Raw genomic sequence first — 22,509 nt, 5'->3', positions numbered from 1 at the left:
ATAAGAATGTGCGCAACTTCGAAATGCATGACAAGAGATTTATGTGTATAGAATAAAGAGAACTTATTTAAAGGGTAGCACGGATAGAAAGACATGGAAATCTTAAATGTTAGTATAATAATTTGATATTAAAGCCCCCTTCTTAATGTTTTCGTTTTAATAAAATTTGGAAAATGAGTTTATATAGTAGGTCGCCATTGTTGTTGACGACGCATTGCACTCTCGGCGTTGACGTCACTGGGTGGTGCTGCCGGGCTTCCACAGTGTCACTGTTTAGCTACATAAACATTAGGAGTGGGAACCTCTTGGTACCTCACGATACAATACGATTTGCGATGCAAAGATCACGATAACAATGATCTGACGATATGGCGATACAACGATTATCGATACATTGGTCAAGAAATCATCTAGGATATTCTACAAACAACTAATACAAGGAAAAACAAGCTTCTGCTGTGAATTGGAATGAGTTTATCACTAGTAGACGTCCAATCCATTTGAACTGGGAGGGTGGCAGCAAATGAACATTCGTTCATTCGCTGCCATCCCTCCCACTTCAAACGGATTGAACGACTATGGCTGTCAGTGGCAGCCAATGCCAGGCAATGAGGTCGTTTTGGGCCGTTTAAGGTCATTTACCTGTTGATTTTCAGTTACTTCCTGTTGATTTTGGGGTATTTTATGAGTCACCTCCTGTTTATTTTGAGTTACAGAATAGGAAGTGACCTTGGAATCACCCAAACAAATAGGCGGTGACTCAAACTCAACAGGAAATGAACAGCAAGTGACCTGTGAATGCCCCGAAAATCGGACAGAATGACAGTGAATGCTCTGGTTTCAAATGAACGAATGTTCCCAGTCTAAATGGATTGGGCGTCGAGCACCGTCAATGGCAGCCTTAGAGTTAACTGAGACACTATTATGGTGGAAGATTTTGGTAGCAACTTCTTGGTTCCTTTTTTTTTTTTTTTTTTTTTAATATTGACACCTCTTTAAAACAATATCTCGATTCTTGTCAGGATCATATCGATAACCTTTTGGGATACAAAGTATCACGATATATCACCATTTCAATATTTTGTTACATCCCTAATAAACATTTCGTCGGTTCTGCCCTTTCAATTTGAACCCGAGCAGAAAAGTGATGAGCAGGACAGCACTGTCGAGATTTCACAAAACGAGCAGCAAAAGCAATTAATTGAAGGTCTCCAGCAAGATTGTATTGTTTATCAATCTATTAGCTGCAATCAGTGAGAAGTCCTCAGATGAAAACCAACAAATCTGTTACGGTCCGTGTAAGTAAGCAGACAACAATAACATAGGTATTGCGTAAAAGGGTTACTTGAACACACACAAAAAAAACGCGATAGCAAAAAGGGAGACACAAAAAGGGTCCGTGACAGTAGGTCGGGATCAATAATTTAAAAAAAAAAATGTCCAAGTGAAAACCGCGGCTAGAGGCAGACAAACGAAATAAACAAGGCAATGATGCCACTAACAACGAAGGGATTTACAAACCGTCAAAGGTCAGTAAGTAAATATCTCAGCAAGCCGCTTAGGATCGGTTTAAAGACACTGCTGATGAACCGGACTTAGAGGCAGGTACAACATTGGAAACACATCCCACAGCTCAACAAAACCATCTGACCAGCAGCAGAATTTGTCAAAATCATGCCAGTCGTCATACTAGCTTCGCTTGCTAGCTAACACAGCAATTGTCCCAGTCCAGCCCAACCATGTCATCACCCCCAGCATGCATTGCGTGTGTGAACCATGGCGCTCTCCGTAGGTCAAAATGTACTAAATATTTTAGATTTTTAAATCAATGGCAATAATATATGTTTCTAATAACATATTTTAGTAATAAAGAAAAAATTTTGCTTTTTAGAGCCTGCAAGTCTTTAAGTCAGAGGTTCCCTTTAAAAAAAAAAGTCTAAAATAAATGCCTTCCTGTTTTTTGAGCAAATTCCTCTCATACTTTTAGTTCATGCTTTTAGAATTTTGTCTTAATCAAAATTCATGTTTTCGTTTTTAATTGTATAAATTTACTGTGCAAAAGTTTAGTTTTGTTAATGCTGTCATGCACATACAGACATTGTAAAATATAACAATTTCAAGTGCGCTTTTTTACGGCGGCGTGCATAGCTGGCGGCCATTTTGGGTAGGACAACCGGCATTTGGAAACTAGATCTCAAAAAGTATATTTTGTGCAGCATCGTCACGTAGTTTCTTAGTATTTGCCCTTACCGATGACGCCATTTCAGTGCCGTATCGAAACCGATAAACTTGGATACAAAGGAAAAAAATTCTAAAATCTCCTCTGTACTTGCCTCACACCATCTGTCTGCATTCTATAGGCATTGCTGAGAATTCACCTCCTCGAGGCCCAGAACCTGGTTGCTAAGGACAACCTAATGGGAGGGATGGTAAAGGGAAAAAGTGACCCCTATGTCAAGATCACCGTTGGAGGGGTTACATTTAAGAGCAATGTCATCAAAGAGAATCTCAACCCCACATGGAACGAGATGTATGAGGTAAACATGCAGGTCATTTTCACCAATTATTGACTGGCAAATGACGACAATTTTTAAAAAAATCTGACCCAAAAGATTGTACGGTCTTGCCATTTTTACAAGTCATTTGTTTTTTGGTTGTGATAGTTGATGTTTGGTGTACATTTGTGTCACATGAGATGTAAACTATTTACTCCTATCAAAGATTTTTTTTTTTCTTTAGGTAGTTTTAAGCAGCCACAGTGGTCAGGAAATTCAACTTGAAGCTTTTGATAAGGATTTGGATTCTGACGATTTCCTGGGCAGGTTTGTATCATGTACTGCAAGTAGTTTGAAATATTGTAGTGTACTGCAGCAAAAGATTGTTGACTATTTGTCTTTTAGGTTCAGTGTTAAACTCATTGAGGTCATGAGATCACAGTACATAGATCAGGTTAGTCAATTTCTGTCTTTCATTTTCTTCAACTCAACTTTGCCACATGAGCTAAGCAGTACCTCTTAAATAGTGGGGCGCAGTGCGATGCTGGGGGTGGTGCATGTGACCTTGGGGAACATACTTTTTTGCCATACTAAAAGTGCAGTATTGTTGAACAAACAAGAGCACACAGCAAAGAGCACAGGAAATATGAAGAGCTTAGACGAGGAAATATGACAAAGCATATGTACGTTTTGGCTTTGACTTTTAATACTAGTGGAAGATGAGAAAAAGACCAGTCTGTTTACTGTGTCTAATAATGTTTGCAGCGGACAGCAGCAATCCAATTCAATTAACACGTCACTTAGAGACATTAGACCCCAATAACACTAATGAGCCGCTTGATTTTTTTTCAGCGAAAACATGCCGGATATTGCCAATAATCGACCCACTTTGTCAGTGTTACATCAGTAAACCAGCGAGCACTATTAGCATCATAAAAGGTGGCCTACCAGGTTTCTCAGAACAAAATAACCCCACACCATAGCAAAGGAGCTGATACCGCCTGCAGCAAAAATAAATCTGTCAAATGACACTGTTGTTTTTGTTCTTTTAATTTTTTTTTGTCAAATTGCTTGGCATATCGTCCTCATGAGTTATTGTTGATTATCAATTTTAATTTATTATTATTTATTGAGTTTATTTTCTTTTTAAGTATCAAATGGTCAAAAAGTGTACCTTGAGTGTATTTTTACGGTTTGGATGTCTTTTTTTTTTTTTTTTTTTTTTTTTTTTAAACTCAGGCAAATTGATGCGCTGTAAGTCTTTTCTGTTACAAACAAAACAATGTTAATTAATTTATACGTTTTTTTTTCCCTTTATTATTAAAAAGGACACAATGTTATGCATATATGTATATATAATAATACCGTATTGGCCCGAATATAAGACGGCCCTGATTATAAGACTTTTTCAAGACTCAAGTTTGAAAAAAGACTTTTTGACCACCAAATTACTTTTTATACAGAAAATAATTACAGTACATCCGAAACAAATGATTATAACAATATATTTGAGAGAAAAAGCAAGTTATTTTCATTTGCCTCATTCAAATCTTAACATCTGAACATTTAAATATGTAAACTAAAGTGCAATTACATCCGTTAATGAATGGCTTCTGGTTTTTGAAATGTAAATAAACCAATCTATTGTGATAAAACAACAAAATTGCAATAACTGCATTAACCATCAAAGTGAAGTCTAACTGTAACTGTAGTCTTGAAACAAATCTGATTAAGGAAAAACATTGCAATAAAATAATGCAAAATGGTTAAACTTGAGAGTAGCTGAGATCTGTCATGACAGAACATCACTTCAATGATATTTGGCGCCATCTAGCGTCGTGAATGGGGAGAGTAGCTGAGATTTGTCATGACAGAACATCGCTTCAATGATATCTGGCGCCATCTAGCGTCGTGCATGGGTATAATGTCTAGACCGCGAATATAAGACGGCCCCCTCTTTTTCAGTCTTATTTCAATGCAAAAAACACCGTCTTACATTCGGGCCAATACGGTAGTTACAGTGGCAGCAGAGAGTTTGGGGGGGTGCAAAACGTTTACATCTTCCTAGTGGGGGGCGTAACAGAAAATAATTGAGAAGCACTGAGCTACAGTAACATGACTTGTCTTTCAGTGGTACACCTTGAATGACGTGAAGTCCGGGCGGCTTCACTTGATCTTGGAGTGGATTCCTAAAGTGTCTCACTCTGTCCAACTTGACCAGGTTATTTAGTTTTTTTGTTTGTTTTTTTTAAATGAGATGAAACACTTATCATTTCAGATGTAATATATTTGAAAAGACAATGCTTTAGCTATATTTAATTTGTCTTTTTTTATTATGGCAATTTTTGTGTGTGTGTCTTATAAAGTGAATTAATTGATGCCTAGTTAGACGTCATAGGTTTGTAATGAACACTTCATTGGAAATCCTTTGGAATGGGGTTGATTGACCCAAAAGTATAACGTTAATTGTTGTGATTTTAAGTCAAAACTGCATTGCATTATACTAAGTGCAGTTTTTCCCCCCTTTATTTTGGTCACCTTATTTGCATCTACTATGAGAGGATAAATACAATGATGAAGCTATTGTACTGCCTCAAATGAGATTGCGCATGAGTCCAAAATGAAGAAATCCTTCAGTGCTAACTTATTTTCGTGCCCTTTGCAGGTAATGCAACTTCAGTCGCTCCAATCTTTCAAGAACAAAGCCATCCCCTCTGCAGCTATGCTATTTGTCCATTTGGAGCGAGCACACTCATTACCCGTAAGTCACTGGCGTCCTCTCTGTATTCTAAAGCAGCTAATGATGAAAATGAAATCAATGTTTTTACAGTTGAAAAAGAGTGGGAAGGAGCCCAAAGCGGGAGCTGAACTTGTTCTTGGGGACACAACCTACAAAAGCCAGGTAAGACTCATCAAGGCTAATGTAATTCATCCTGAAATGATGAAATAATTGTTATTCCACCTCTCTCAAGCTATGCGACCGCAGCACCCAGCCCCAATGGGGTGAGTCTTTCTACTTCCTCGTGCGTGACCCTAAACGACAGATGTTCGTCCTGAAGGTAAGGCCAGTACAAAATTATGCATTCAAATATCAAGTTACATTAGTTTTTGTAGATTGAAAATGGCAATTTGTTTGCACCACAGTTGTCTAGTGGCTGGGACCAGCCAATGGGTTCTCTGGTAGTTTGTGTAAAGGAGCTGCTCGCACAGCCACAGCTGGTCCTAGATCAGTGGTTCCATCTGGATGGGGCAACACCTGAAAGCCAGGTCTTGCTGAGGCTTGAACTCAAGGTGGGTAATAAAAGACAGTTCAAGTGAAAACAGTGTTACTGACACCTCTTGTTGTTTCACTCTTTGATAGGTTTTGGAGACCAAAATGGTCGAAATGATCAGTTCAGGGACTCTGCCTTGCGCTGACCTCATTAGCGGGGCAGGGCAGGTGAAATTGTCACTTTCATTTGACCCACGAGAAGAAAAGCTGGTCGTCATTGTACATGCCTGCAGGTATGGACTCATGCTTAGCTAATATCAGAAGTGGGTAGTAACGCATTACATTTTACTTGAGTAACTTTTTGAGAAAAATGTACTTCTAGAAGTAGTTTTACCACAACATACTTTTTTGTTTTTACTCGAGAAGATCTGTTCAGATGAAATGCTACTCTTAATCCGCAATTTAAGATTTGCTGGCAGTTTCACCAATGAGACTTTATTTTACCAATCAGACGTAACAATATAGTCACATGATCGCACAAGCTTGCAGTCGGAAGTCCTATGATCCCGCTGGCCTGTTCGATCAAGTTGGCACTGATAGACCACTGAAAACCGGAGATATGATCGCTTTAATTTAATGGTAGGAAATGATGTTTTCTACAGTAGAAGGCACTCGTGCTCTGTGGGTGGGTGATGTTTCATTTCTGTTGATCTTTCTAGTCGTAATTCAACAATTTTTATGTATTTCTTTGACCTAATATGGTCAAGTAATAGGTTTAGGGCTGTCCCAAACAATTATTTTTCTCCCCATTAGTCTGCAGACTTTTTTAACGATTAATCGACGAGTCCCACAATTTTTTAAATGATCTTTCTTTTTTACTATTATTTACTATCTTGCTATTAAATTTTGTTCACGATTTTTAATTCACGAATAGTTTTGGAGCACTTAAATTCTTTATTAAAGTACAAATAAAAACATAGATAACAATAATAAATCACAAATAACGCCATCAGCATTTTACCTCATTGTTTAACTCGTGCAAAAGATTGGAATGTAAACAGATTCAGAACACTGTGACTTTACTTTTCCATCAGGATTAAAACAATTCTTACTTTCTATTTTTGTGGTATGTCTATATTGTTCTAAGAGTGAGCAACAGCAGAGTAGATAAATAAATGTCACTGGAGTGACGTACGTGAAAAAAAATTTAATGATGCACGTTGATACGACGCTATAACGGAGTATTAGGGCCAAATAAAAGAAAATTTAAAAAAGGACAACAAATTTAAAGTTGTACTATTCTACGAGGAAAAAGTCTCATTGTTACGTAGGGGTAATGTAGCTGTGAGCCGCTACGGACTTTACAAATATGTACCTTAGCTGGAGGCTACGACAAAGCATTAGTATAAATTCTTCTACTGATCATAATTTGATGTCGCTGAAGCAAAATGATAAGGATTTCCTTATTTGTAAAACCGATTCTAAAACACAAGATGCTTTCAATATTGTTAATTTTAGCAGTGGCGGCAACTCGCCACATTAAGTACTTACCTGCATATTTAGCTACATTAGCCCGACATTAGCCCCTAATACTCTGTTGTAAGTTGCACATAAAGGCAACTTCAATTAAAAATGTCGTTATTTGGACTTACGATCGGCCAGCTTGTTGTCTCCTGTCGTTTTCCGAAATTATGCCTGGGTTACGGCGCTTCAGGTGTTCATTCATGGCCGATGTGCTGCCGTGGTATGCAAGCTCGGCATTGCAGACTCCACAGACAGTGACACCCTCCTTTGTTTTGTTAAAATAAATCCGTGCTTTGGCCACTCTGGTCTGCTGTTTGCATTTACGTGATCGACGACGTCAACAACCTCGACGAGTCGGGAAAGCTCTAAATAGATTGTAGTTCAGAATTAAGAGATGTCCAAATATGACTTTTTAACCGATAACCGATATCCAGATATTGTCCAACTCCAAAAATTCGATACCGATATATGCAGTCGTGGACTTAACATATTATGGCAAATTTTATTGTGATGCACCACTGGATGCTTTAGTAATGATAATGCTCACATAACAAATCCCGAGCATCTTAGTTTAGAGACACCTAATGGTTAATAAGCATAACTGCTGTGCTAAGCTGTGACCAGCCCTTGTACAAAGACAACATGCATATTGACCCAAAAGTGATAATGAAAACCCGATGCCGATATAATCTGATATCATTTTGAAATGCTTTTATCGGCCGATATTATCGCTACCCGATAATAAGTAAAAATTGAGTAAAAATTTTGGCTACTCTACCCACCTCTGGTTTATACTCACATTGGGTTTGACAGCACCAGTGTAATCTGAACATTTTGGCCACAATAAAAAGGACAAACACTGTGATCTGCTTTGCTAAAAACTTGTGCTTTCCGTGCATAGAGGCCTAATGAGCGCCAGTAAAGATGCTGTTGACAGCTACGTCTCTGTCATGCTGCTGCCAGACAAAAACAAGGCCACCAAGAGGAAGACGGCCGTGAAGAAACGAGATCGCAATCCGGAATTTAATGAAAGGTAACTGAAGTCAGCTGTTAGTGATTGATTTTTTTCATTAGTTTGGGTTGTTGGCTTCCTCCTATGATCATTGGTGGCCTTACAGGTTTGAATACAATTTGCCTCCGGAGGAAGTAAAGTTGAGGCACCTTAGCGTGGCAGTGAAGAATAACGCAGCCTCCTTCAGAAGTCGTGACGTCATTGGACAGGTGATTTCAACTCAATGTACTTTGCTTGTATGAGTAGTTTTAAGTAGGCCTATTTGTCTTAAGTAAATGTGCCATGCTTGAACAAGTATGTTCATCTTATTCTATAGGTGCAGATTGAGTTGGCGGAGCTGAAGCTAGAGTCTGGTGTCACTGAATGGTGAGTTCTCAAATCATGTAAAAATTACTAGAGGTGCACAATAATTATCGGCCCGATAATAGGAATTATGACGTCATCCCATTAAATCCGATAACATTATATATTACCGGGCCTATTAATAATATTTTTTTGGCACGGTATCGGATATCAGATTGGGATGTGTGCGTTTGTTTCCACTCCTGTTTTGCCAGTCTGCAAAGTTTTGTTACTGTTCTAGAGGCCATATTTTTCCTTCACTGAGTTATAAACCTCACGATGGCAATTAGCAAATGTTTGCATTTTACTGTGTGATGTTTACATGTTCTTGAGAGGCCTTTTGGTTATTGATAGGCTTGCTGTTCTATAATTGCCAGGTTAAGAAAGTTGCTTCATGGACCAAGACGACAAAAGTCTCCTCTCCTGTTGCACCAGATGTTTTATCTGCTGAAAAAGCACAATAGCTGTTAGGTTTATGTTTGTTTTAGATCAGTGCTCATTGTTCAGGGGAACACATTGTCAATGATATTGACTGATTGATTGTGATTGACTCATATTTCTTTGAAAAAAATAATATGGGCACTTTATTTGAAGTCAAAACTGTTCTTGTCTTTGTTTTGTTCATTATAATAATGTTCATGACATCATGAAAATTCTGGTTCGGTCAAAGGCAAATCTATGCTGAATCAACCACTAGTATTTGTTCCCTTCAGGTGTTCAAAAACTCAGGTGAATGTATATTGAAAAATTATATATCTATTAGGGGTGTCAAACGATTAAAATTTTTAATCGAGTTAATTACAGCTTAAAAATTAATCAATCGTAATTAATCGCAATTAATCGCAATTCAAACCATCTATAAAATATGCCATATTTTTCTGTAAATTATTGTTGGAATGGAAAGATAAGACACAAGATGGATATATACATTCAACATACGGTACATAAGTACTGTATATCTTTATTATAAAAATAAATCAACACGATGGCATTACCATTATTAACATTCTGTTAAAGCAATCCATGGATAGAAAGACTTGTAGTTCTTAAAAGATAAATTTTAGTACAAGTTATAGAAATTTTATATTAAAACCCCGCTTCATGTTTTCGTTTTGATAAAATCTGTAAAATTTTCAATTAAAAAATAAATTAGTAGCCCGCCATTGTTGATGTCAATAATTACTTACACAATGCTCATGGGTGCTGAAGCCTATAAAATCAGTCGCACCCAAGCGCCAGCAGAGGGCGGCAAAACTCCGAAAAACACAACAAGTACACCTTTCACAAATAGTACAACAAATAGTTTGTGACTATTTACCACAAACATGCTAGACTGTGCGTCCCGGGGTGTTTGGGGACGGGTATCGATAAGCATTTGCTTTTTTCCCGTCTTCCTTTGTCTGTCATCATCTTTTTCGGGCAAATTATTCCATAGTCTGTGTCAATGTCTCTCCTTTCTGGCCAAACTATCCCACAGTCTCTAACTGTCAATAATTCTGATGATGATGACAATGACAATAAATTCATTCATTCATTCATTTCACTGTGCTGTCATTTTAATCTGTTTGAGCAGGGCATTTGTGCATTAATTGCGTCAAATATTTTAACGGGATTAATTTAAAAAATTAATTACCGCTCGTTAACGCGATAATTTTGACAGCCCTAATATATATTATCAGTTTTGGTCTGGGTATCGGCCTTGAGGAGCAGGAAGATATCGATATCGGTTTCAAAAAATGGATATCGTGCACCCCTAAAAATTACTGTAGTCGTGAAAAACAAAAATTAGTCGTACAATGAGTACATTTAATGCTTGGAAAATTTGACTGACTTCATTTCAGAAACTGTGCAAGATAAATAGAAAAGTAAAATTGAATTTGTACATAAAGCTCCTAAAAGGATTGCCTTTATATTTTACATAGAATCAAGAGAATTTCATGGTTTTATTCAGATATCTAACTAATCAGTGAATCTCTGTTCATTCTAGGTTCATTCTGAGAGATGAAGCAGAATAACGAACATGCTGATGATGTCGTACCTCAAACCTGGCACGGCTGCAGCTTACACTTGATGCCTTCTCCTTTCAACTTCTATGTAACAGATGCTGCTGTAATAGCCTTAACTGCACCAAACACTCCCAGCTTTATATGTTAATTCATGCCACGGAAGTGGGAAGCACTCAAAATGCTCATATAATACACAAACATGCACTTGGTACGGACTAAAGGAGAGTTTATATTAAAATGTAATAATAATAGGATGGAAGGAAGAAAATGAAAACGCTTGAAAAACTTGTTGTGTACAGTGAAGAAAATAAGTATTTGTACATCCTGCTATTTTGCAAGTTCTCCCACTTAGAAATCACGGAGGGGTCTGAAATTTTCATTGTAGGTGCATGTCTACTGTGAGAGAGATCATGTAAAAAGAAAATCCAGAAATCACAATGTAAGATTTTTTAACAATTTATTTATGTGATACAGCTGCAGATAAGTATCTCGGATGTTAATATTTGGTACAGTAGCCTTTGTTTGCAATTACAGAGGTCAAACGTTTCCTGTAGTTTTTCCACCAGGTTTGCCCACAGCACAGGAGGAATTTTGGCCCACCCATCTGTCAGGTTTCTTTGAAGCATGATGCTACCACCCCCATGCTTCACAGTAGGGATGGTGTTGTTGAGATAGTACTCAGCATTCTTCCTCCAAACATGGTTTGTAGAATTATGACCAAAAAAGTTTTATTTTACTCTCATCTGACCACATAACTTGCTCCAATGACTCCTCTGCATCATCCAAATGGTCATAGGCAAACTTAAGACGGGCCTTGACATGTGCTGGTTGAAGCAGGGGAACCTTCCGTGCCATGCGTGATTTCAAACCATGATGTCTAGTCTATTACCAACAGTAACCTTGGGAACGGTGGTCCCAGCTTTTTTCAGGGCATTTGCAAACTCCTGTCGTGTAGTTCTGAGCTGTTTCCTCACGTTCCTTAGGATCACTGAGTCCCCACGAGGTGATATCTTCATGGGGCTCCACTCCGATTGAGATTGACCGTCATGTTTAGCTTCTTCTATTTTCTAACGATTGCTCCAACAGTGGACCTTTTTTCACCAAGCTGCGTGGCAATTGCTCTGTAGCCCTTTCCAGCCTTGTGGAGGTGTACTATTGTGTCTCATGTCTTTAGACAGTTGTTTTGTCTTGGCCATGTTACATGTTTGAGTCTTACTTATTGTATGGGGTGGACAGGTGTCTTTATGCAGCTATCAAACTCAAACAGGTGCATCTGATTCAGGATAATACATGGACTGGAGGTGGACCTTTAATAGGTAAACTAACAGGCCTTTCAGGGTCAGAATTGTAGCCGATAGACGGGTGTTCAAATACTTATTTGCAGCCGCATCACACAAATAAACTGTGATTTCTGGATTTTTCTTTTTGCATGATCTCTCTCACAGTGGATATGCACCTACGATGAAAATTTCAGACTCCTCCATGATTTCTAAGTGGGAGAACTTGCAAAATAGGGTATTCAAATACTTACTTTTTTCACTGTAACTTCTAAATGCCACTTAAGTATTAAGATTCAATCTTTTATAATACAGCCTTGCTTGTTTGAATTTGCCTTTGTAAATTTTTTTTTTTTTTTAATAGCATTGCATTTTTTGGCATCTCCTACTGTTTGAGTTGTGCATATTTTCAATTATTACACAATGGTTTTGTGTGCATTGGAAGATGTACTCGAAAATTTTGCATCTCCTTTGTGGTTTTTGATTTTTAGACACACTGGCTGGACACCAGACTATACTAGAGACCAGAAAATAGAACAAAAAAAACATCGTAATACATATTTGGTTTTGATTGACATGGCGAAAAATCATTTAAGGATGTGTTTTATTGTGTTTGCAGTGATGTAGGAGTGTCTGTATTATACTGAGAGTGTACTTCTTTTTTTTTTTTTATTGGAAACATACATTTCAGAGACAGCTCTATCTATTTACATCAGGATGGCAAAACGTGTTGCTTTCAGGTATGTTGAGGTTCCCACACACACAATTCATTCATCCAAAGAAAAATAAACAAGCATATCCCAATATGGTTGTTGCTCATTATTAGAGATGTCCCGATCGATCGGGATGCCGATCGATTGTTCCGATCACGTCATTTTCAAAGTATCGGAATCGGCAAAAAAATATCGGCCATGCCTTTTTTTAATATATATATATATATTGTAATTAATTTGTTTTCTATTTGTATTTAATGTTACAGACATAATATGTTACACTCATCCAGAGTCTTTAATTTGGGCTTAAGGTAGGGTTATCAAAAATATCCCAATAATGGCGGCAATTAATTTATTATTAAATGTGTCACAATAAAATATGTAATGCTATTACTATATGGGCTGCACGACCCTCTCATTGTCGCGCTCAATCTGTAATGACGCCATTTTGCCAATAAAGAGAGATAAAAGGCAGCCTTTGGAGCCTTCTTTCAATCGGCAATTACCTTGCAATTCCTTTCCCTATGATTAGAATAATCATAGGAAGCAATGTGGGGAAGCAAGGTGGCAATAGAACTTTGACTTATCACCTCAACTTATTTCCCAAAGCAGAGAAGATATATACATTGGTAGCATGACGCACAGTCATGGCTTTAGTTCCTATCATGGTTTCACTTCCCATCATGCATTGGGGCACGCTGCAGTATCATTTACTGAAAGCTCAACAAATACACTAGATGGCAATATGTCGTCACAATACACAAAGTCACAAGTCTTTCTATCCGTGGATCCCTCTCACAGAAAGAATGTTAAAAATGTAAATGCCATCTTGAGGATTTATTGTCATAATAAACAAATACAGTACTTATGTACTGTATGTTGAATGTATATATTCGTCCGAGTTTTATTCATTTTTTTCTTAATGCATTGCCAAAATGTACAGTATATGATCAGGAAAAATTATCGGGAAATAAAATTGAATCGGGAGCAAAAAAAAGCAATCGGATCGGGAAATATCGGGATCGGCAGATACTCAAACTAAAACGATCGGATCGGGAGCAAAAAAACATGATCGGAACAACCCTACTCATTATACAGTATTACACACCTCTTTTAGTCTAGAGCAGTGGTTCTTAACCTGGGTTCGATCGAACCCCAGGGTTCGGTGAAGGTTAAGAAACGCAGAGCTCTATTTTGTACGCTGACTATATCTAGGCAAAGTGGCGTTTTGGACCAGGTTTTGGACTGATTTGCCCTCAATTTACAGGCTTTATTCCATTTCTTTCAAATGCTAGACTTCTGTCTAATGGGAGAAGAAATCTGTTTGCTCAGTGGAAGGTTGACTGGCACTTGGTATGAGGCACTATAACAGACCTACAGACAACGTGAACTGCGTAGATAATAATAATAATAAAAAATTGCATCATTTTACGTTATGAAAATACCGTTTTGGCCCGAATATAAGACGGTGTTTTTTTGCATTGAAATAAGACTGAAAAAGTGAAGGTCGTCTTATATTCGCGGTCTAGACGTTATAACCATTCACGACGCTAGATGGTGCCAGATATCATTGAAGCGATGTTCTGTCATGACAGATCCTAAATACTCTCAAGTTTAACCAGTTTGCATTATTTTATTGTAATATTTTTCCTTATTCAGATTTATTTCAAGACTACAGTTACAGTTAGACTTCACTTTGACGGTTAATGCAATTTTGTTGTTTTATCACAATAGATTGGTTTATTTACATTTAAAAAACCAGAAGACATTCATTTACTGTACGAATGTGATTGCACTTTAGTTTACATATTTAAATGTTCAGACATTAAGATTTGAATGAGGCAAAATAACATGTTTTTTTCTCTCAAATATATTGTTATAATCATTTGCTTCAGATGTACTGTAATTATTTTCTGTATAAAAAATAATTTGGTGTTCAAAAAGTCTTTTTTCAAACTTGTCTTGAAAAAGAGGGGGTCTTCTTATAATCAGGGCCGTCTTATATTCGGGCCAATACGGTAGTATGTGATGCAAGGATGCGACCATAAAAACTATAGACATGGAAACAAAAAAAGGAACAGTGTGAAATGAGTATGATTTTACTTGCCCACGTGAAAATCAACAACAAAAGGCAAAATGATCTGTAGTAAACTTGAAATCTGGAAAAAATTTGAACAGGAATTCACTTAGATGTTAGCTTTCTAGGTTTTGAACTCGTAAAAAATGGCTTTATTATGATAATCCGAAGGGTTCGGTGAATGCACTTTTGAAACTCGTGGGGTTCGGTACCTGTAGCAAGGTTAAGAACCACTGATTTAGAGTTTGACTTTTGTGGGTGGGGTTGGGGGCAAAACATGTTGATGACCCCGAAACGCGCTGTCAGCAAAAAAATTAACTTACAACAGGGGTGCCCAAGTCCGGTCCTGGAGAGCCCCTATCCAGCTTTTTTCCCCATTTCTCCCTTCTCCAACACACCTGAATCATATAATCAGGCTCCTGCAGAGCTTGCCGATGAGCTGATTATTTCATTCAGGTGTGTTACAGGACGTTCGTTATCAGGCTCCTGCAGAGCTTCCTGATGAGCTGATTATTTCATTCAGGTGTGTTACAGGAGGGCGACATGGAAAACAGGCTGGATAGGGGCTCTCCAGGACTGGACTTGGCACCCCTGACTTACAAGATATATGCTCGGTTAGTAGCTTAGCCCATGATCGTAAATACAGGCATCGCAGTTTTTTTTTTTTTTGTGGGTGGGTGTGTGAGCATGCACGTTTTCTGTGGAGAAGTAGACGCCGATTTTTGCATTCCGCGGAGATATCCAATTTAACGCTAAGTTTTTCCAGTCACTCACACCCTGACGAAACGAATCCTCACTGTGGTGGGTTTGATAATGGCGGCAGACAAAATTATATTGGCCAATTGGCAATATTGACCAAGGACGTCGTACACTGAATATGGTATGCCCGGTTATGGCCCTGATGTACAATTAGAGTCTTTAGTGGGACAAACTGAAATTCTGCTCACCATTTTGGCGGTGCTCTCTGGCATTTCATGGTCCACATCTTCAATCCTTGGTTCTCGCTCAGTAGTTGTTTTCGCTTTTGAAAGCTTAGGTTTAAAAAAAATTATATCCATCTTGTTTCTTCTGTCCTCAGGTGGTTTTGGCTAAGCAAAGCAAATTACCGTCTCTAAGGTGCTAGTCACATAATCTGTTGGAAAATTAATTTTGACCCATTATAAAAATATTTTTTTGTTCATGTCATACATTTTTGTTGTTTATTGCTTTACTTATATAGACAATATTTTACCGGCAAAGTCTTAATTTTATATACAGTGAGCCCTCATTTTTCGTGGTTAATTGGGACCAGAACCCAGCGCAATAAGTGAAAAAACTGTGAAGTAGCCGCCCCAAAAATATAAAAATATAATTTTGAGTGTGCAGTGTATTTGTTCAGATTTGGAGATACATATGACATTTTTTCACTTTTTTCCTTAAAGTATAATTTAAAAAACTTTTGTGTATGTATATATATTTTAATAAATGGTTTTTAAGCACTTCAAATGTAATAAATATACATTTTAAACATATTACTGTCCCAATGTTTGCCCAATCCATTAAAAAAAAAAAGTCAAAAAATTAAAAAAAAAATCTTAATTAAATGCTACATTGAGTAAGACCACTCAAATCCACTCAAGCTGCTCACTTACACACAATGAGTTACCACAGCAACTGTTTAACAAGTTAAATGATGACGCATGCGACGCTTTGAAGTCTCGGCTTACAAGCGTCTCTGGCAAGATCAAACCTTAACTGTCTGGCAATCATCATTTACTTTACTCAACTGCCTGAACAAGAAAAGTGGCAGGACTGAGAGTGAGGGACTACATGACCGCATCGGGACAGCTCTATAAAATACAGCATTTATTTAATTATTTTTTAATTGGAAAACAAAAAAACGCGATGGACTGAGGGCGCGAAGATTAAAGTGAGAAGTACTGAGGGATCACTGTATTAGAAAGGCAAATACATGCAATGAGATTTTCAACCACCGGGGGGGGCTATGCGGCCCTTAACTCATTCACTCCCAGCCATTTTCAATGGAGCAAGGCCCTTCGCTCCTGGCCGTTTTACTGGATTTGGACTGATTTTGCAAGGCCCACAGAAAATTCTGTTCTATTTCTATATAAACATGGAACCCACCAAAAGAAAGATTAGACTCTCTTCTTTCAGCAGAAAAAAAGCAAGTTCATATCTTTTTCCAATCTTTAGAAATCAGTATTAGAAAATAGTTTGAGCAATTTTCCAATTTTTGATGAAAAAATTGAGAAATTGAGCTTTTTGTGAAAGCATACATTTCAAACATAACTTTGACATTAACACAGCTGTTTTTTGCTTTAGTTACATCCCAAACATCTGAATAATGTTTTAATTTTACAAAATAACAGAAACAACAAGACAAATAGAGCTTTTGACCCTCTCACCCACCATACCGCTTCCACTCTGGTCTGTAATCTAATAACCTCCCGGCTAGATTATTGCAACTCACTGCTCTTTGGTCTCCCTAACAAGTCCCTCCAGAAACTGCAGCTCCTCGAGAACTCAGCAGCACGCCTCATCACTCGAACCCCCGCAACACACCACATCACCCCCATCCTCCGTCAACTTCACTGGCTTCCCATCAAACAAAGAATCAGCTACAAGATCCTCATCATCACCTTCAAAATACTCCATGGCCTGGCCCCTCCCTACCTTTGCGATCTTCTCCGTCTAAACAATCCAACCCGTTCACTTCGCTCTACCACTATTCTTCCCCTCTCCGTCCCCCATGTCTGCCTCTCCACCTTTGGTTCCAGAGCTTTTAGTCAGTGCGCCCCCCAGCTCTGGAACTCCCTACCCCCTGATCTTCGCAGCATATGTCCCCTATCACTTTTCAAATCTAGACTGAAAACACACCTGTTCACTCTTTCTTACCCATCATAACCCCTAGCTCTGTTATATTTTTACTTCTTTTTATTGTGCTTTTAATCTTTTATCCTTTTAATACCTTTTTATCGTACTGTGATTCCATGTCTCTTGTGAAGCATCTTTGTGTGTTTTGAAAAGTGCTCTAGAGATAAAATGTATTATTATTATTATTATAACTGAAAGATGACGCTATTGTGGCCGCGACAACCGGTTAAACTTTTCCCTCATTGTTGCCTGTCTCAAAAAGATTATTTTTTTTGAGTCTCTGCGGGCTCTGTCCGCGAGCAGAACGGACTCGAATGCATCTAGTGGTTCCAGTCGTTCTGCTCGGTCATCCAGCGCCTGGCATCCTGGGCGTCCTACCGGTTGTTCAGCTCGGTCATCCGCCACCTGGCGTCCATTCGGTCGTCTTCCGCCTGTGCCCCGGCTTTGCGGCTTGGCCGTTCGTTGCCGTTGAATAGGATTGCAGGTCTTACCAAATGCGCTACTGCCCTCCAGTGGCCAGTTTTATTGCTTTAAAACCATTATTTCGAATAATCGAGTAATCCGATAAGGAACACGAAAAATTAAATTACCTGAGCTGAGCCTAAAACGGTATAAAAAAATAAATGAGGATCTATGTACAACAAAAGAACAATTGGCTATCTTACATAGCATTTTATAGCATTTAAACTAGCGGACTTTTGCAAACTTTTTTTTACAATGCTCCTAACAAATGGTTCGGACACATATTCTCACAAAAATAGGCTAAAAATACCTTTAAACTAAACAAGGAATGCATTAAAAAAACATTTGCTCAAACAAAAACATAGCTTATGTTGGTCTTAACAGGCAGCACTTGGTTTCAGCCATGTGAAATGATGCAGACTAGAAGGCAGAGTATCCACCCAAATCAATAAAAATGCAAAATAAACCATTACAACGCCAAGTAAACGAATACTCGAAGCAGCAAAATTTAATTCGAATCTTTTTTTTGAATCGAATACTCGAGTTAATCGATTAATCATTGCAGCACTAAAATGGATTTTCAGCTTTGTGCTTTAAAGCAAAATTGAATCACGACTCAGAGACGTCTTTTTTGAAAAAAAAAAAAAAAAAAAAACGTAAAAGACGTATAAATACGTCTTTGGGACACTGAAAACATTCAAATAGAACGAATTTATACGTTTTTGGGAGCAAATGAGTTCTCCGCGTATGCTCTTTGCATGTCAGCAAAGGAACGAAACGCAACACACGTTGAAAAAAAAAACAACCAAACAGCCTTGTTTTCTGTACAATTTTCTATTTATTTATAACAATATCTGTTATTTAGTTTGTAAAGTACTCCGGCAAAAGTTAAACATTAGTCTCTTTCCAGAAGAAAGTCTTGAGCATCCATGCACTGTGTACTATAAAAGCTATGTGTCATTCATTTGGAAAAGAAAAATGATTCAGCAACAATTGTAAAATGAATTAATTTTAGCAAAACTGCTGCTCGGGGAAAGAGAATGATTGTACTTATCTTTCGATTAAAATACGAAACATACAACAGAGTAAAATAACACTTGCTGACAGGTATGCAAAAATAAAACGTCGCTGTCTTTAAGAATAATTTCAGATATTGAAGATTGGTGTTACATGCACTAAAATATGGCTGACACATTTCTGACAAGCAGCATTTGGAGCGTAAGGACAAGAGTGGCAGCAATAGCAGCAACAGGGCACACCAGTTAGACACAAGAGGTTTGACAAAGCTCAACGACAACACAAATACCAAATGACCCTAATGCACTTAAAGACAAGAGTTGTTTACAAAACGGTCCACTTAAGGTAAAAAGCTAATCATGACTGACATATTAGAAAAGGTCCATTAGGATCTTTGCTTCATTTGAAAGGACTTCCAATGAAGCTTGTGTCACCTTCAAATCAAGGAAGACCCTGTAAAATCACATGATATCACCTCGCCATGTGGATTGGGTGTGCTTTGGTCCTCTCCGTATTGACCACCTGACCACATTAGCTTCAACACATTCGCAACATCCTCCTGGAATGTTTGAAATCCTCACTCGCCAACATACACTTACGCACTTTAAAAGAGACCAGGATCTTCAATTGCCATTGCCAAGTCATAAAAACCCACTTTAGCCTCACTACTTACCATATAAAGCCTACAAAATACCATCCAATTGGAATTCTGTGCAAGGAAGACAACGCAATCAATTCAAGAGTATCTCACACGGACTCATGAAGATCCTCAGCGTGACAAAAGCCATACAAATTCAGACAACTTTGAGTTTTGCCTTTCCCTCTCAAAGTCCACACAAACAACAAACAATTGGCACTGGTGAAATGGAACAATGATTTTCTTCTCTCTTATACAATTCATTTAAAAAAAAGGAAAAAAATTAAATTGCTCCAATGATAGCTACTTCTAATTTTCCATTTCATTTTGCACAGAGGTAGTGGCTATTTAGGTAAAGGGGTAAGGGACACGTGTAAATTAAAAATCTCTCATAGAAAATGTTATTTTTTGACCAAAGGAATCTCAAAAGAACAAAATATAATACTGCAATCACATACAAAAGTAGTCCTTCATTTTTGTACATTTTATACAGTGTTCACACTTTTTTGTCATTTTTCTCTCCCACATTTTTTTTTTTTTTTTCCACGTTTTGTTGTTTTCTTCACTAAAAGGCAAGAAGATGGGGTGTGTTTGGAATAGCGTGACGGGCGGCCTACGCCAGCGGGTCCACGAGGGGTTCCTCCTCCCCGCGAGACAGCAGCTCCTTCTTCTCGTCCGTGCTGGCCAGCGAGTTGCGACTGCTGTGGGCGCCCATGTATAGCGTGGCGTACACTGGGTTGGTGAAGTTGGTGGGCTTGAATAAGTCAAGAAAAAAAGGATCCATAATTAATACTGAATGATTGCGCAAGGATAGAGCCCAAAAATGAATCTACAGTATATCTACAGTGATCCCTCGTTTTTCGTGGTTAATGGAGACCAGAACCCACCGCGTTAAGTGAAAAACCACAAAGTAGCGCCACCAGATGTGTGTGTTCAATGTATTTACCCTAATTTTCGCACTATAAGGCGCACCTGACTATAAGCCGCAACCCACCAAATTTGACCCGAAAACGGCATTTGTTCATAGATAAGCCGCACTGGACTATAAGCCGCAGCTATCCTCACTGTTTTATGGGATATTTACACCAAAAGATAGTAACCGGTCACACTTTATTTGACAGCAGCATCATACGACTGTCATAAGACCAAATGAACCACCATGAATCTTTGAACCAATTGGCTGCAAAGCTTCATTCCTTCAAGAAGCTTCATTTGGCCATCACTGCTCCCTTGGTGGAGACAGGCAACCTCTGCTGCCACCTGCTGTAAACACTGTTGTCATCCAACATGCCTCCAAGCATGCATTGCATTGTACAGATGTAAATTTTAATCAAAATTTATGTTCTGTGCTAATTATTTCTTCAGTTACTGTTCCAGTTGTTTCATCAATTGTTAGTTATGGTATTTGCTAACACTTTATTTGACAGTGGCGACATAAGACTGTCATTAGACAATCATAATTATTGACATGACACTGTCCTGAGCATTAATGAATGCTTATAACAGATGTCATTTAGTGTTATCCGGCAAAAGATTTCACTTTTGAATGGATGTAAAAATTCAAGCTGGAAATAAATGAAGCTAGTGACATAATTTCCCGGATGACTCTTAATGACATAAGCATTCAGTAATGCTCATGATAGTATCATGTCATAATTATGACTGTCTTATGACAGTCTTAATATGCCGCTGTCACATAAAGTGTTACCTATTAACTCAAATAAATCAACATATAAGCCGCACTGGACTATAAGCCCCAGGTATCAAAATGAAGGAAAAAAGGAGCGGCTTATAGTCCGAAAATTACGGTATTCAGATTCAGCATTGGAAAGATTCCCTAAACACTAACCCTATATAAGACATGTTTTTTCACTTTTTTCCTCCAAAGTCTTAAAAAAAAAAACACAAAAAAAAAAAACACAAAAAAAACTTTTATGTATATACACAGTGTATTTTAATAAATTATTTTTAAGCACTTCAAATCTAATAATTATAAATTTTAAATATGTCACTGCCCCACCGAATTATTTTTGAACAAGAATAAAGTATAAAAAAGCTTTTCTTTATTAAATGGTTCATTGAGCGAGTCAACTCAAATCCGCTCAAGCTGCTGACTTACACACAATGAGTTGCCACAGCAACTGTTTAAAAAGTTAAACGATGATTGAAGCATGCGGCGTGTTGAGGCTTTCAGGCATCTGTGGCAAGATCAAACATTAAAGAGCATACGACAGGAGAAAAAACGTCTTAAATAGCATTATTATGTGAATTAGAATCATATTTTGAGACGATTCGACTATATACAACAATTGTGGGTGGGTGGCTCAGTGGTAAAGTAATTGTCCCCCAACCCAGAGGTTGTGGGTTCGATTCTCCGCCCTGATGAACACGTCTAAGTGTCCTTGAGCAAGACACTGAACCCCACGTTGCTCCTGGTGCTGCGTCACCAGTAGGTGGATGGTGAGATAGTGTAAAGCGCTTTGAGCGCCTTGAAAGGTGGAAAAGCGCTATATAAGTGTAACACCATTTACCAATTTAGCAAAGCGCAGATGACGAGAAATTAGTCTTTTAATCTGCCAGTTAGCCACGCCTACCATTATAGGGCTCTAGCGTCCCCAACAGGTGGATGACATCAGCGGGAGACTGGGCTCATCGGTTTTACTATTCAGCCCATTGAGGGGGAAGTATTCAGAACGAGGAAAATGCGACAAAGAGAGCCGCAAAATGTCATTGTTTCAGTCTCTCTACTCCAATATTTTTACAGGATATTATTTTTATCCAAGTATTTTTCCCCAATAGGTAAATAAATGGCTTGAGAAGGACCAGTCAGCCCATCGAGGCGGAAGTATTCACAACAAGGAA

General features: G+C 38.1%; 2 protein-coding genes across 4 annotated transcripts in view; one reads left to right on the top strand and one right to left on the bottom strand.

Annotated features, from left to right (window-relative positions):
- esyt1b (extended synaptotagmin-like protein 1b) overlaps nt 1-12,671 on the top strand; it is a 59,515-nt gene extending 46,844 nt beyond the window's left edge. For both annotated transcript variants that reach the window (XM_057846128.1, XM_057846129.1), the window contains exons 40-52: nt 2,361-2,537; nt 2,740-2,822; nt 2,901-2,949; nt 4,627-4,716; nt 5,161-5,256; nt 5,326-5,397; nt 5,468-5,554; nt 5,640-5,786; nt 5,857-5,999; nt 8,132-8,263; nt 8,349-8,451; nt 8,559-8,608; nt 10,572-12,671. In XM_057846128.1, the coding sequence (XP_057702111.1) occupies nt 2,361-2,537; nt 2,740-2,822; nt 2,901-2,949; nt 4,627-4,716; nt 5,161-5,256; nt 5,326-5,397; nt 5,468-5,554; nt 5,640-5,786; nt 5,857-5,999; nt 8,132-8,263; nt 8,349-8,451; nt 8,559-8,608; nt 10,572-10,599 (1,257 nt within the window). In that variant the 3' untranslated portion in view covers nt 10,600-12,671. The remainder of the gene's footprint in view (nt 1-2,360; nt 2,538-2,739; nt 2,823-2,900; nt 2,950-4,626; nt 4,717-5,160; nt 5,257-5,325; nt 5,398-5,467; nt 5,555-5,639; nt 5,787-5,856; nt 6,000-8,131; nt 8,264-8,348; nt 8,452-8,558; nt 8,609-10,571) is intronic.
- Nucleotides 12,672-18,821: 6,150 nt separating this feature from the next.
- The window catches only part of LOC130921326 (low-density lipoprotein receptor-related protein 1-like), a 338,897-nt gene continuing 335,209 nt past the window's right edge, over nt 18,822-22,509 (bottom strand). For both annotated transcript variants that reach the window (XM_057845057.1, XM_057845058.1), the window contains one exon: nt 18,822-20,401. In XM_057845057.1, coding sequence (XP_057701040.1) covers nt 20,261-20,401 — 141 coding nt within the window. In that variant the 3' untranslated portion in view covers nt 18,822-20,260. The remainder of the gene's footprint in view (nt 20,402-22,509) is intronic.

This window comes from Corythoichthys intestinalis, chromosome 9, assembly GCF_030265065.1.
Source record: "Corythoichthys intestinalis isolate RoL2023-P3 chromosome 9, ASM3026506v1, whole genome shotgun sequence".
In the NCBI taxonomy this organism is placed as follows: domain Eukaryota; kingdom Metazoa; phylum Chordata; class Actinopteri; order Syngnathiformes; family Syngnathidae; genus Corythoichthys; species Corythoichthys intestinalis.
The sequence above is the reverse complement of the archived record's forward strand: the minus strand, read 5'-3'. Positions and strand labels throughout refer to the sequence as shown.